Source organism: Macadamia integrifolia, chromosome 5, assembly GCF_013358625.1.
Source record: "Macadamia integrifolia cultivar HAES 741 chromosome 5, SCU_Mint_v3, whole genome shotgun sequence".
Lineage (NCBI taxonomy): Eukaryota > Viridiplantae > Streptophyta > Magnoliopsida > Proteales > Proteaceae > Macadamia > Macadamia integrifolia.
Genome location: NC_056561.1, coordinates 46,614,095 through 46,629,762, shown reverse-complemented (window position 1 = coordinate 46,629,762; position 15,668 = coordinate 46,614,095). Strand labels below are relative to the sequence as shown.

Sequence of the window (15,668 nt, the reverse complement as noted above, 5' to 3'; positions counted from 1 at the left end):
CCCCCCCCCCCCCTCTTCATGTTGGAAGTTCCTTTTATCGTTAATTCATATAGGATGTGAACGTGCCCTTCTGTAGATACTTGTCACCGAGAGAACTGTTTCTGCAAACGACCCATCTTGTTTGAAACACCTGCTTCTATTCAATTAATGCAGGAATCATCTCAAAAGCTTTAGATTTTCTGGAGCTTTTCTTTTCAGCAGGAATCGAAAGTGCTTGTTGCTGAACCTTTTGGGTTCGATATCATTCTTTCTGCTTAATTCATTGATCATCATTATCTGGCTTTTCATTCTAACTCATGCATTAATTGGTCATTGTCGTGCATGGCTGAAGCATTTGCTTCAGTTTGCTTTTTCTTGTCACACATTTCTTCTTCCCAAGTCCGCTTGAATTCATATTTGATTCTATGGTTTCTAGGCTGGTCATTCGTCCATCTCAACATCCTCTTATATGATTGCTACTTAATGAAGACTGTAAGGTTTCTGAGATTATGTTGAATATAGTTTACTGAATTTAATGAGAAAAAAGGATGCTGATGAATCGATATATTGTGTTTGGGGTGGGTATAACCGGTAAGACTTTGTACCATTACTGACACTAGCACATGCGTCAACATGCAAAATTACATAAGTGAGAAGTATCCCTTTTATTTAATCGATAATTTCTTGATTAGACACAGACATTGTTCAAAATATGCTTATTTTCCAGTTTTCTTCAGTTTATTTTTCTGCTTCATTTCTGAAGTGAATATTTTATCTTGTTCAGTACTACATTTTGGCACAGATCCCTTCCTTTTTTGTCCTCGCTAACCTTTAAATTCTTTGCAGGGTTATAAACAAGGTATTTGGGGGCTATCCTCCCAAATTTGTAACTTTTCTTCTAAAGGTCTGAAAGTTCTAGCCCAGCTCCTCCTCCCCCAACACCCTAGGCTTTTCTCTTTTCTGCTTAATTTCATTGTGCAAAAGAAGAAAACTCTTATCTACTGTTGGATTTCTTTAATTTCTTGGCATCCAGTTTGGGATGGATAATTGATCATAACATCAGTTTGTTAATTTTGTTTTGAAGGAATCCATCCATCTACATGGTAGATTTTCTTGATTTATTGAGAGATAGTCCTGGAAAATAATGTTGGAATACCCCCTACATTTTTCCCATCTGGTTCGAAAAATTAATTATATAGACTATGTTATGGATCACTGTTCATACTTCAATTTTGATCATCTTGATTGGTAGAAATAGTAAAAGATATAGCATGCTAAAGTACGCTGCATTGTAAAGCAAGCAAGATCTAGATGTCATAACTAGACCTTAGAGAATCCACAAAGGTTTCAAAGATTTTTTTGTAAGAAGGAATTAGGCATGGTAAGTACACCAAACAAGTATGCTGAACTGGTCAAGAAACTCTACATGTATGTTGTCTGTCCTAGTTTTGTTGGATATGTTTGGATAAAGAGCATTGGGTCTTTTGTCTTGGAGGATCTAATGGATTGCACTCTGTTGGACAAGACTGTTTATGGTTTCAGAGACAAAGATGAGGTCTTGAGGTAAGTGATTGATAACTAGTTGTCTTGTCTTGAAAAAAACTAATGTAATCTGGTCCAAATTTTGGTCCTACTTGGATGAGTCTTGGGTTTGGGCTTTTAATTCCTTGGGTTAATTATAATGGGTTAAAATATAAAGCTCAAAAGTGGGGGTCTAAAGGGGAGTACGAATTTAGTATTTCAATTAAGTAGTTAGTATTTGTAGTGGGGCCCATTAGATATTAGTTTATCTATTAGTAGGTGTTGCAAGGATCTTGTGTTGCCCATTCCATTGCTGTGATTTTGGACTTACGTAGCAGAGTCCTATTGGATTTAGTTTCTGTTTGGTAGATTTTGTGGTATAGCATGATAAGAGTCCTAAAAGTATTTTCTAGGTCAGTTTTCTTATTGTAGGAAACTAGATATTAGGATGATTGTTTTTTTTAATGTTATTTTTTAGTTCCTTAAAGTTTAAATTTATGTAACCCCCTACCCAATTGATAGCTAATGAAGATTCTTTTTTAGTGAAAACTGAGAGTTGTGAGAATTCTTCTCTCCTATCCCTCCTTCTCCACTTTTATTCTTAAGTTACTATTCATATTACTATTCTCGGGTACTGTTCATGGGTGCCATTCACAATCCTAGAACAGCACCCATCTCTTCCCTTTCTTCTCTTATTCTCCCTTTCTTTCCCATTGCAAGTTGCTGAAATCAACAAACCAGCAAGCCTTTTCAACCTTGTTTTATCCAGAAAATATGGTTAAGGTCTGAGCCTGTGGAGCAGGTTGAAGAACTCGGGAATCCCGGCTGAATCTCATGAAACCTAGTATTACTGAAATTTTGGAAATATTGGCCCATATTTCTAGTAATACCCCAGAAAATACATGGTTTTGGCCTGTCTGAAACCCGAGAGTTCAAACCTTGCTGTTGAGCAGCCAGTCTTATTAAGTAGATATTCATTTTACGTGTTCAGAATTTATTTAGAAATGATAAATCATGTAATAAGCAATTTTCTTCTACCTGGCATGAACCAGGTTCACCTATTACCCTGCTCCCAATAGGGTAAACCTGTTGACAGGTTAATTGACAATTAGATGGGCACTTGTCTATACTTATATCACCTATGTGCATCATACAAATATTAAGGAACATTATATTCTTTTGATAGTGGCACTTTAACACCTAACCCAGCACAATTGCACCTTAGTACATTACTTGCTTGCAAGCTACTAATTCATGCGCTACTTGCCAGTAACTACTACATTTCTGTTTTAATTTTAAATTGTTTGATAAATTACTAAAATTTGTCGATATTTGTAATCAGACACATATCCTGCCCACTGCACCCAATCAGTGGAATTAGGGACCTGGCCTTATTTTGAGGTCAATGGGTGGGTCTAATATTAGAAACCTTGGAGAGAGAGAGAGAGAGGGAGAGAGTTTTAGATAACTAAACCCCTAAGTAATTGTTGAAGTGAATCTTATTGCACCTTCATAAGTTATTTCTTCATATAAAACTATAAAACTATAAAACAGGCCAAGGTGTGATAAGATGTACCTTAATAAGTTACAAGGCTTATATGATATGGTGCCTGCCTAGGTCAAATCCTGGCCATGCTTGGCAAGAGGATGCATTGCCAAATGCCAATCTAGGTGAACACCACATTGGCAGTAATATGGCAACCAGATTCCTTGACCAAGAAGTAGCTCCTTATTGCCTAGGCTATGCCTTGACAACTAGGTGTCCCCACCCATGGATGAATTCTAAACAGTACATAATAAAGTGCATATTATAAATTAAATGAAATACCACCCAACATGGTATGCCTTTTGCCTAGTTGGCTACAAGGTTCAGGTTTCTGGTTTCGACCTAGGTCAAAACCAAAACATCTTGGGTTTTGACCGAAACCTAGGATTTTTCTGGGCCAATCAAAACCTAGGTTTCGAGGCCCAGAAAATAGATTTTAACCTTTCTTTGTGCTGCCTATTTTTACCATTCACACCTATTTAATAAATTAGTTTCATATAAAAAAAAAACCACCCAGAATGGTACTTGTGGTTTGGACCCAAGTTTGCTAGTGTATGCTAAATGTTGCCGTACACTAGCCCTATTGGGGTAAAAAACCGTGACCCTCAACTCCCAATCACAAAAATCCAAGTTGTAGAAGGGTTGAATAAGTCTAAGAATGCAAAAAGTTGGGAAGAAATCAAGTGATGTGGCCAAAAACTGCACAAATTCCAAGGAGCAATGTCAAAACCATTTTTGACCCTTAGTTTCATCTTGGACCATGTCGAAGCTTCGACCGAAACTTAAAACTATGGTTATCTAATAACTAGGTACCACTTTACCAGTGAATGTCTCGTAAATTCCGTCGATAGACTGGTGAACACTATTGGCTAGTACTTAAATTGGTATTATGTGAAAATGCCCCACGCTGGTATGACTGGTTGACTCCTGAACTGCAATTTCTTGTGGGTTATGAGCTGATTGTAGGTTGCATCTTTTCTCCATTTGCAGTTGGAAGGAAGTCTAAGTCTGATGGAAGTGAGTCAGGTGAAGAGAACATGTCTAAGAAAGATCTGGCCCTACATCAAGCCCTGGATCAGATAACAAATGCCTTTGGAAAGGGAGCAATCATGTGGCTTGGTCGCTCTGTTTCTCCTAGACATGTTCCCGTGGTTTCTACAGGATCTTTTGCTTTGGATATGGCATTGGGGATTGGTGGACTCCCAAAGGTGAATCTGTCTGTGCCACCTGGATTGTACTCTGTTGCTACCCAGTAATGAGGTTCTTCAGCAATCATATCATTTTTTATTTATCTCTATCCGTCCTCAGGTTGGATGCTCTCCATTTTGAATGAGCCTATATAAGTATTTTTAAAGAGTATCCTTTTTCACTATTTGTAGCCATAAAATGACCAAGCATTTGTTGTTGATCATAAGCAAGTACTATTTCCAGTTTCACTTCCCGTGTTTACACTTCTCAGTCCCTTGCTTGGTCCCTGGAAATGAAATAAGTTAGACCTTTTAACCATGATACCTGCTTTAAACAAGGCCATGCCCTGGTTCAATCCCTGCTTCTCTGTGGCTAGTAACAAACCAGCAGTTATTTTTATCTTGTATTGAATACCTAGGGTTAGAATAGATAATGGGATAATCTTTACCTTGTATCATTTCATCATTTATTACTGTATTGGTTTGTTAGTTACATGTTGGTTTTGTCATTTTGCAGGGACGTGTTGTGGAGATATATGGCCCTGAGGCTTCTGGGAAAACAACGCTTGCTCTTCATGCAATTGCTGAAGCACAGAAACATGGAGGTGAGACAGGTGACTGTTACGCTGTTAGCAAGTATTCTGCCTGAATTTTATGATTTACGGCGATTGTAAAAAATTTGATCCTTTGGGTGGGAAAAGTGCTTAAAGAATTGTGAGAGTTTCTGCTCTGAGCTGATTAATGATACAACCTTGGACAAAGTACTTCATTTATTCATGCTGGATCTCTATCTATATCATTGAGGTTGCTTTACAATGCATTCTCGTAAAGTTGGTATAGGTATTGGAAGGAAGGATGCAAATGCAGAGTGCTGGTATCCGTTCCATGTACATCTGGCCAATTCAATTTGTCTGCTATCTTTTGGAGGGAGTGTAAAGTCATACAAATAGCACCATCCTAAGATTTGTAGTTTGCCAAATATATTGCATCTTTTCTTCCCAATTAATTGATTTTTAAAATCCCTTAAGTGGATGGTCCCGTCAATTAAATACTCTAGTCTTACATATTAATTGTAGGACCCAAGAAACGAAGAAATATGTGTCTATATCAGTCCCAAACATCTTCACATAGAGGTGTTCTCATTTTATTTAAAGAAAAAAAATATATAAATTATCAATTAAGTTTGTATTGAGACATGCTCATGCATTTTTCCCCCCATTTTTCCCTCCTAATGAATGGAATCTCTTCTCCTCTCCAATGACTTTACAAATTGTAGTTTTTTTATTTTGGATGATACAAATTATAGTTTTTATTTGCATGCAGCGATGATATATTTGCATGCATTCAGGTTTTTCCAGTATCTGATGCTCCAATTTATTAACATGATCCATGAATCCCCTTCTTGTAGGCTACTGTGTATTTGTTGATGCTGAGCATGCTCTTGATCCGAAAATGGCTGAGGCTATTGGCGTGAAGACTGAAAATTTGCTTCTGTCACAACCAGATTGTGGTGAACAAGCACTGAGTCTTGTGGACACCCTAATCCGCAGTGGTTCTGTTGATGTTGTTGTTGTGGATAGTGTAAGTAGTTCAATTAGAGAATTTCCACTGGGGTGTTCGTAGATTTACTATGCATGTATTACTATTACAGAAGGCTTGGTTCTTATTGTCTTCCCAAGCTTTTGCTTTTTGTTTCCTACAATTAACATCATGAGAGGAGGTTGATGGTTTATGTGGAATGCATATCCTGCTTGTGCTGCATGTAACAATTATGCAGGATTTGGGACCAAGCACATTAGATCGAGTAATTTCCCTAGACAGATGGTTTGTCAATGTTGAATTTTTTATCTGTTTATAACTGTTTTGACTTACAGGTAGCTGCTCTTGTGCCTAAAGGTGAGCTTGAAGGTGAAATGGGGGATGCACACATGGCAATGCAAGCAAGACTTATGAGCCAGGCACTTCGCAAATTGAGCCATTCTTTATCCCTCTCTCAGACTATTTTGATCTTCATAAATCAAGTAAGTCTGAACCACCCCAAACCCCCCACCAAAAAAAAAAGTCCTCTTATTCTCTTCCTCTTTTGGTGGATAATGGTGTGAATTGAAGAACCCCAAGAAAGGTTGGCTAAGGGATTGTGACAAAAAACCAGAAACCCGTATAATGTAATAACCTTCAATGTTGGAATTGACTGGAGACTGTATAAAACATCTCCTCAAATGTCATATCTGGCATGACCATCAGTCCTTAACCTTTTATCATTGTTTGAAGAGGGAAAAATTAAATGAAAATAATGGCTTTTGAATTTACTACTTGACCTCGTACAAACCTGGTTATCTTAGCATCAGAAGAGTTCGATTGAAATTTTTGAGAACATTTTATAGAGAAATAATGTGTGCCCATCTGTCAACATTTTATAGTTTGATCCAAATTATTCATTATAATATTTGTGGTGGGTTCCAACAATTCTTTCCATATAATGGTTCAGTAAGCCAGTATGAGGAAACTGAATGCAATGGAGGCCAATTCATCTTAGCTGGTTACTAAGGGGTGTAAAGGTTCCTGCCAGAACTGGAGAGCCAGCTTGCAAGAACTCTGCTTTGAATGTTGATCTATTTCATGATTCAAGAATTTTTCTCACATGCTTTCAGGTGAGATCAAAGCTGGCCACTTTTGGAGGATTTGGGGTTCCAACTGAAGTTACTTCAGGAGGTAATGCTTTGAAGTTTTATGCATCAGTCCGCCTAAATATTAGAAGAACCGGGCTTGTCAAGAAGGGAGAAGAGGTAACTACTTCAAGTTTCAACCATTACCTAATAAAAAAAAGTTACTGCTTAGGCCTAAACATGGTATCAAGGGTAAATTCTTGATAGTCGTCTGTTAGACTGAAATAATTCCATCATACCATTTAACTACCAAGTGGGTGTTCAGAACACTGCTCTTCGGTAGGTAAAACAACAACATAGCCTTATCCCAACTATATTGGGTCGACCACCCTGCTCTTCAAGAGGTGTTACACATATTTAGTATGCTCGTAATACCCAAACACACATATTTTGGAATGAAAATTTGTCTTTCGTCTTCAATCCGAATTATGTCGAGAAATACCTGATTTTATATTTCAATATTTAGAGTATGGATTTTTTTTTTTTATATGCATATATTATGCTCCCTCAGTCCTAGAAAAAGTTGTCTTACCTGATATATTTCTACTGTCCCTAATATTATTGTGGTCATTTAGGCATGGAATCTTTTCACTTTCTCTAACGGTATCCTTGTTTGATCATTTGGTGATCTGGGCATTGGACCTGTTATTTGGGGAAAAAATGTTGTAGTAGTGGGCTTTAATTCTGTTGGAAGAGCCTTTTTAAAATGTTTTTTATCCCTCTCCAAACAAAACAGTCAATTTCGGATGGAATATATTTACTTAAAAATTTTATATATACGTAAATTGGGAAAATCATTATATCATGCCAAAAGACATCTTGCACCATATTTTTCCTTGGATTGGTCCCACCTATGTAGATCTGGTAGGATAAAATAGAACCGTTTTCCTTTTTCCTTTTTTCCTTTTTGGGCTGGCCAAAAATTATTCGATGATTTTCAAATGTATATGATCAATAGATTGAAATTGATGAATTTTATGGTGGATCGCATCATTCCATTTGGTGCACATATATTTGTAGTATGCCATTCTTAACTGCTAGGCTAGTTCTTTGTGTTTCTTAAAATAGAAATTTATTTATTATTGATGGGTTTTTTTTTTTTTTTTGGTTATAAAGGTCATTGGAAGTCAAGTTCTTGTGAAGATAGTAAAAAACAAACACGCTCCACCATTTAAAACTGTTCAGTTTGAGCTTGAGTTTGGCAAGGGAATATGCCGTAATTCAGAGATTGTAGAGTTAGGTTGCAAGCACAAGTTCATCACAAAGAAGGGAGGGGCGTTCTACAGCTTTAATGATCGAAGTTTCAATGGCAAGGATGCTATTAAACGATACTTAGCTGAGAATGAGGATATTCGAGAGGGATTAATAACAAAGCTCCAGGATAAGCTAATGCACTGTGAGACTGAGAAAGACACAGAAGTTGATAACCTGGATGGAGATGTGATGGAAGAGATTATCTCATCTGATACAACTGATGAGGAAGCAATCACTGCTGCTGAGGCGTAAAGTTGCAAACTGCTTAATGTTGTTTACCAAGTTGGGCTACATTATTCCAGCGAAAGGATGAGGCTTCTGTATGTGCAAATGTGTTTTAAGTTATAGACAGGCACAAATTTGGTTGCATAGAGTTGGGATGTCCTCGGATCTATATTGGCTGGCGATGGGTGCTCTGGAATCAGGTGCAGTGGATTCCCAATTGGAGCAATCTTTTCTGTTTTATTTGTTGATGTACAAAGTCGATATAAATATGTGCATAGATGGTATACTTGGAGCATGGCATGGATGAAAGATGCAGGGATAGGTTGCCTTTGTTGTGATAATATCCAACTTGTTTAATAGAAAATGGATGTGTACCCTGTTCATTTGTTTTCTGTGCCCTAATGTATTGCAACTGCTAATTTTTCTATTATGGTCTCCTGAGGCATTGATGTAAAGTATATTATGATCATTCTTGGAGGGAAGTTATCACAAGTGGCAATAGAGACTTGCATGTCCATTCAGATCATGGTTTGAGCTCAAGATAAAAGGGAAGGAGTTAAACGATGTCTGGTTGGATTTTATTTTTATTTTTTATTTTTTATTTTTTATTTTTTATTTTTTATTTGGCTTACTAGGGTGTCTGATGACTCTGGTCCTGCGGCCCAACTGATCTCTATCTGCATATACCCCTACACATGCACTGGGTCAGCAGTTTTGACAATTTTAGGTGACGTGTGAGGTGTAGCTGGTTACATTTCCAATGCAAACACGCCACAATCATTTGCACCAGGATAACCTGAGGGAGGAATTCAGAGAAGACCCAAACCAAATGGAATAGGAAGAAGTGAATCGAGGGGCCGACCGGTGACTCAGTGAGCCCCACCCTTTTCCCCAATCTCATCTTTGCTCTGGCTTTCACTATTTTTCTTCTCTTGCGTAACTGACTCTTCTCTCTCCCAGAGCGGGAAAAGACAGTCAACTCTCGATCACTCTTCTGTTTGTTCAAAAGGAAATGGAGTAATCCATATGTATTCTCAGGGGGGCAAAATCACTCTAACAGGCTACCAGTCGAATTTTCAAACTTTGGCGTGAACCATAATATGCAGACCTCTTAAAGTATAATTGCGGGGCCAGACATTTCCTCAGATAATCAGCTGAGTCCACTTACAACGGAAACCAATCGTCCCTTGCCCTGTCTAAGGTGAGTCCTCAATCCTCTTCTGCTTCAGACCGACACTCTTAAGAAATCTTGACAGATGAGAGAAACTGGGAATGTAACCATCAAATCTCCTTTTTACTACAAAACAGTTCCAATGTACAAAATAATTTGAAGCAGGGCCCCGAAACCCCTCCCCTCCCTAGAAAAATAAAAAAAGGAAACAAAACCCCACTTGCCATCTTCTTAATCAAAGCAACACCTCCATATGAGGCAATCAGTAGAAATCTTCCCACTTCTTGTGGTCCAGGTATCTATATACTGAGTTCCAGTAATATAAGTTAAATCTCCAGTGCCAACTCCCAGAACAAAATAAAAACCCCCTTTCAATCAAGTTTAATCTTTCTGTACAATCACCCTTAATGGCCCCCATGGATCTTTTCTCTATCTGTTAAACCGTGTTCCATTCCAAACTCGGCAGACAATGCATGTAACTCAGGTGTGATCTCCCAGTTTCCTTTCTGAACCCAGTTGGTATGTCTTGGTTGAGTCCCACATCTCTCTAAAGCAGCTACTCTCTCAATTTGACTCTGTATATCTTCAAACTCTTCTGCAGCAACAGCCTGACGCTTCCCACCCGCCTCTATGTCAAAGCTTCTTTTAGGCATCTCTGGGCTCATGACACGGCCGATTGAGAATGATGTGATGAAGGCAGAAGATGAGTCCTCTTTTACTTTGGCCCTGAAGTTGTTTTTAGAACTGGGAATCTTAGAGAAGAAGATCTCCCAGACATTCCGAAACCATCCAAGATTATATGGATTCATCTTTCTGTCATACCGATATCTGAAATTTTCATAAGTTGTCTGCATAAACAATAGAAACACTTGAGTAAAATTGAGGAAAACCAGTAAGAATGATGGATGCTTGTGAAAGAGATAAGTAGGGGGAACCTGGTTGGTACAAATTAAGTAAATATGAAATGCTGTCAGTCCTCCAACAAACCAAGCAGCCAAGAATGTGTATAATATGAGGATGCCTGAAACAGGGGATTTCAGAAAAGCTTTCCAAAGATTACAATGATAAACTTCCATAATTTTCCTGATGTTTACCCAGCAGAATGCAAAAACATATAGACACAGCACAGTCGTGGAGGACACGAACATGAAAAAGAATCGGTAATTCCTCTGCACCAAATGAACAATTGAATCAACAGTTAAGTCTAATGAAAGAATGAAAGCATCTAAAACAACAGCCTGTAGAACTAGGAGTAATCCAATATGATTTCAAACAATGAGATCCTATACTCAAAAAGAAAAAGGCTGAAAAGTTCAGATCGACTTTATTTAACCATATATATCCCAAGGGAGTGATCCACCAGTGGAACTATTAGCTTTGTCATGTTTCTAAAAGAATCTATGTTGCCCAAGTTTGCTTCACCCAGCCGTTCCAATTAAATGCTAATAAACCCCTCAGATTTTGCGAATGATGCTACAATTCTATCCCACTACGACTTTCGCACATGATAGATACATTTAAATCACCAAATGTACATAATATGCTACCACTCTGCCAGGTATCTAAAGTACTTTTTAAGTGTTCATCAAAGCAGACTATTATGGTCTGATAGGAATGGTCAAAAGGTTCTAAAAAAACTACTGCATCCCAAACGAACTTGCACAAGCATGAAGAGGTCAAAGAAAATACAACGAACAAGATGTTTAGAATTGGAGCATACCATCCCAATACATTGCCCTACCCATGGGCAATGGTGATCAAACCGCTCAACACAATTATTGCAAATAGAACAATGAGAGCATCGTGGTGGTCGATATAACATGCATGTGTGACAGTACTTGACCTTGACCACCATCCCATTGACAAGGACATCTTTTGTGGGTGGTATACTTGGAGCACCACTCTGATTTCCTGCCCAGTCTGCGGTTAAGCTAGGGACATCACCTTCATCTTCCAGCTCAGGAGGGTGAGGATTCCGAGGAATAATTCCTGGATCTCTTCCAGATGTAAGGAACAGAAGAATGACAATCTGCAGATTGGCAAGCCAGCAGCATCAATAATCCATTTTAAACAATCAGCCAACGAAGAAACCAACATATACAGCCAAAGATCCTAAAAGATCTCACATTTGTAATATTCACAAAACTACAGTTATTGTCCTCCATATTTCTTCTCCGTCCCGTCCCGTCCAGTCACACACCCCCCCCCAGGCTTCAGGCTGGTGGGTAGTCAATGGGTCCATGCATTTTGGGTTAATGCACAATAAAGAAGGTTCAAAAGCACAAGGAACTTCCCATGAATGAAATTAATTGGAACTGGAAAATCCAAAAACATGTTGGTGCTGTTAGGACACTCAGTGGGACAGTCTATAGATGAAGAAACAAGCTGAATTAATGACCCTGTCTGACAAGTAGTCATTATTTCAACAATGGCAACAAGAAATTTCGAAATTCACTAAGCTCACTGTTTAGTTAATGTCATCCAAATGGCATGAGTTCAGGTTATGTATATCTACTGGATCACCTAAGAATTCTTAGATGATCCAAAATGAGGCGAATGTTGGCCCTTGGACATTAGGCCACACAAGGATGGATTCCTGAGCCTGGATTCTAGGCTAGAATCAGGCTCAGGTGGTTTACATTTTATATAGGTAGGGTCTTACCACCTAAATTCTTGAATCTAACACAAGAATCAACCTGACTCTAGAATCAGGCAAAAAGATGCTTCTCAGATTCCCACAATGATTCTTGAGTGAGATTTGCAAATTGATGGAATTGGGTCTTTTGTGCAAGGATTCTTAAACGGAATGTGGGCAGCCAAAACGCATCATGTAGATAAACTTAGGGCAGGGGAGATGAGGATGTTGAGATGGATGTGTGGCAAACATTGGAAGCATAGTAATGATCATATAAAAGGTGATTTAGAAGTAGCTCCGATACATGATAAGCTATGAAAAAGTTGTTTGAGGTGGCATGGCCATGTTCAACGGAGGCCTTTGGAGTTTGGATGCTCCAATATGGAGGAGTGATTTGATTCAGATTGAAAGAATTAAAAGAGCCAGGGGGTAGACCTAAAATGACCTAGGAGAAGTGGTGAGGAAAGACATGCATAGCTTAGGCCTTGTATCAAGTATGACCTCAAATTGAGTTGGAGTGCAAGGGTCCATGTTGCCTTGGGATAAATCTGAATAGTTGTTGTTGTGCATGGATGCTTAAAGACTTGATAAGCTAGAATCTAGAATCCCTTCAGAATCCCGTCAAATGTGGCATAATATGAATAATATCACCATAGAAGTTTCAAAAAGAAGTTATAATCTATTAGGGGAGAAACAAAGTTAATAGAACTGCAACAAGAACAAAGCTTCTACCAAAAAAAAAAAAAGAAGAACAAAGCTTTAAGTTACTCTTAAGTGGAAAGATATTAAAAATGGAAACTCACATATATTGTGAGTATAGCAGAAATTGCTGATATAAGACTGCCAAGATGGTGGGAAAACTCAGTAGCCAGCCTTTGATAAATAAAAGCATCAAACAAGATCACTGGAGTTACAATCAGAAATACTGTAATTAACAATGATCTAACATCTGGACCAAATATGAGTCTGCCTCCAAGGAAGAACCTCTGCAAGATGTTAAAACAAAAAGAGATCAGTTCCTTTTGAGCTAGTACACGAGTGGAAAAAAGATTAATGAAATACGTGGTTCTCTTTCCACAATTAGGAAGACTTTACAATGCATGCAAGATTTGCTTTTAATTGAACTACTAGACATTATCATTAACCAGAAACTATTTATAATATCAGGTAGGGAAAAAAAAAGCATTTTTGACCAAACAAGACTACTCCGTACATCCCCCACTTTTTAAACCCCCCCCCCCTCTTTAGGCACAAATGTAGTGGTGGCATTAGTTAGTACTACATGTTAAAGGTAATAGGGAGAAGTAAGAAGATTTCAAAGCATTTAATATTCTAATGGACAAACCATTTGGGACATTGGAAAACTCCAAACCAGACAGTCTTTGTGTGACGGAGGAAGGATTAGATTACAAGAATAGAAATGTAGAATTAATGAATAAAAAATGTAACCCCCTGAGTAAAGAAACCAGATGTTCCAAAAAAGGGAAGGTGGTATTCAGCAGGAAGAATAAAAAAGGCATTTAATCATGATTCAGAAAAAGAAAAAAGGAGGAAGCTAGTAGAAGATTAGAGGAACAAAAGAATTTTTTGCATTTGACAAGCATTAGCTCAGACTTTCTGGAATTTTAGTATCACTGTTCCCTCCGGAAGAATAATTGAGTTTTATCCAAAGTGTCCGTTAATGCCATTTGTATCATTGCTTGCAAAAGGCTTTGATACTTGATTAAAAAGGTGAGAGACTTGAATCCTTTCATTTATTACAGAGAATTGCTTTCTATTGAATAAATTTTCCCGAACATTACATCTAGCTCCTCACAGCATCCTATTATATGAATTTTCAGTGAATTAACTCCCAAATTCATTCAAAGTATAGAAGCACCAGCTGATGACATAATCGAAAGAACCTATGGAGGCTTTGAGGCAAAGGTTCAAAAAATTGTAACCCAAATGGGGAAAATACCAAAAAATATAAACAAAAAGAATGTCACATATGGTTATATTAGATGGGAAGGATCAGAATGTTATTCTCCAACCCCCTTCCCAACCCAACCCCATAAAAAAATAAGCTACAGAAAGAGAATGTAGTACCAGTGAAGTAAATAAATGAATTAATTAATTAAGAGTGGATGCAAGGAACATTACGTTGCTTCCTTTCCAGACTTGATAGACTTGCTTAGCTGAGCCATTAGAGTCAATGATCCGCCTATTGGAATCGGAGAGTTGAGGTGGTGGTGGCGGTGGTGGTGGAGGCGTGTAATGCTTTCCTTGCATCTTGAACAGAGATCTTGGCACAGGAGAGCCAAATCTCAGCGTGAGCAAGACATTAACCTTTAAACTCGCGATCTACAAAGAAATGAAGAGGAACGTCATCAGAATCAACAATTTCATCGAAATCGATGGAGAAGAAAATTTTTCCTCACAATGAGGTTGTAATGCCCCGGTAAATCTAAGAAACCTTTTAGATAAATCTCATCCAAACACGAAGAAAATTCTAGATTTTTTTTTGGGGGGGGGGTGGGGTGGTGTGGAGAGGGAAAAAATTGAAATGATTAACAAGAAAAATGCAGAAATTTTTAACACGCAGAGATGTAACAAAATGAAGGAAACAACGGAAGAAAAGCAAAATAGGATAAAAATAAAATTGTTAAGGGTGAAGGGGGAAGAGCTTCCGCCATGGAAGAAAGAAGATTAGGCGATAATGCAGCAAAAATGAGAAGGTGGAATGTGGAGAAAAGATGTAGAGAAGAAGACAGAGGCTCTGGGGTGTGTTAATATTATTATAAGTCTTACCCGAAGAAGGGAATGAGATCAAATCATTAAAGGAGAAGTAGAGAAAACCGAAGCCGAGCTTTAGACTTTCGACTTTCGACTTCCAAGGAGGAAGAGGAGGAGGAGGAGGAGGAGGAGCGGTGCTAGGGTACGGATCCACTTGGTTTGGATTTCTGTCCGGCACTGAGCCCACCGGAAATAGAGAGAGATTGGTGGTGGGCAGCAGAGGAGGAGGACAGGAGCAGGGGGGTGGGGATGAGAAGGAAGGTGGAATGCGGTGGCGAGTTTACATAGAAAGGCGGATCGGATCGCCAACCGCGGACGAAAAATGTCGGAAATGTTGCACATAGTAAAACCTTTTCTCTTCTTTTTACCAATTAAAAATCAATAAAAATAACACTTTTTTTTGTGGGGGGCGGGGTGTAGGGTTAGAAAAATAACACTTTTTCTACAGCTAATAAAATCTGTGATGTAAAATGGGCCTGGCCGCCTCTTCTTTACCCAAAATCTCATTATTAATCTGAGAAAAAAAGGAATGTAATTGACCATTTTAACCACGAACGGCCTCGCTTACAGGATTAAATGAGGGGTAAAAAGGTAAAAATAAAAAGAGGCGGGAAGGGAGGAAATAGGAATAACAGAATAAGGGCTTTTCCTTTTTCGCTCCTCTTTTGGGGAAAGAGATAAAAGAAAAGGAGGTAATGGGTGGTCAAAA

General features: G+C 38.3%; 3 protein-coding genes across 3 annotated transcripts in view; 2 read left to right on the top strand and 1 right to left on the bottom strand.

Moving 5' to 3' along the window:
* Positions 1–883, top strand: part of LOC122079231 (ATP-dependent DNA helicase At3g02060, chloroplastic) — a 36,617-nt gene extending 35,734 nt beyond the window's left edge. The window contains exon 15 of the mRNA XM_042645513.1: positions 826–883. The gene's annotated coding sequence lies outside the window, so the exon portion shown is untranslated. The remainder of the gene's footprint in view (positions 1–825) is intronic.
* The window catches only part of LOC122079233 (DNA repair protein recA homolog 3, mitochondrial-like), a 9,214-nt gene extending 409 nt beyond the window's left edge, over positions 1–8,805 (top strand). Inside the window, exons 2-8 of the mRNA XM_042645516.1 lie at positions 826–883; positions 4,037–4,254; positions 4,751–4,838; positions 5,642–5,814; positions 6,108–6,254; positions 6,885–7,019; positions 8,016–8,805. Coding sequence (XP_042501450.1) covers positions 826–883; positions 4,037–4,254; positions 4,751–4,838; positions 5,642–5,814; positions 6,108–6,254; positions 6,885–7,019; positions 8,016–8,405 — 1,209 coding nt within the window. The 3' untranslated portion in view covers positions 8,406–8,805. The remainder of the gene's footprint in view (positions 1–825; positions 884–4,036; positions 4,255–4,750; positions 4,839–5,641; positions 5,815–6,107; positions 6,255–6,884; positions 7,020–8,015) is intronic.
* Positions 8,806–9,647: 842 nt separating this feature from the next.
* LOC122079232 (probable protein S-acyltransferase 7) lies at positions 9,648–15,302 on the bottom strand. The gene is made up of 6 exons (XM_042645515.1): positions 14,975–15,302; positions 14,327–14,527; positions 12,988–13,170; positions 11,270–11,578; positions 10,485–10,718; positions 9,648–10,397 (listed from the first exon to the last, which is right to left on the bottom strand). Exons 2-6 carry the CDS (start codon positions 14,453–14,455, stop codon positions 9,954–9,956), a joined length of 1,299 nt encoding a protein of 432 aa, XP_042501449.1. The 5' UTR covers positions 14,456–14,527; positions 14,975–15,302; the 3' UTR covers positions 9,648–9,953.
* Between the last annotated feature and the right edge of the window lie 366 nt (positions 15,303–15,668).

What these genes read in the sequence shown, in the direction of transcription:
- LOC122079232 (XM_042645515.1), bottom strand. Translation starts at nt 14,455, where the DNA reads ATGCAAGGAAAGCATTACACGCCTCCACCACCACCGCCACCACCACCT. An exon ending in CTGCTATACTCACAATATAT is followed by an intron (nt 11,579 to 12,987) that starts GTGAGTTTCCAT and finishes GCCAATCTGCAG; the next exon opens with ATTGTCATTCTTCTGTTCCT. An exon ending in TAGGGCAATGTATTGGGATG is followed by an intron (nt 10,719 to 11,269) that starts GTATGCTCCAAT and finishes CATTTGGTGCAG; the next exon opens with AGGAATTACCGATTCTTTTT.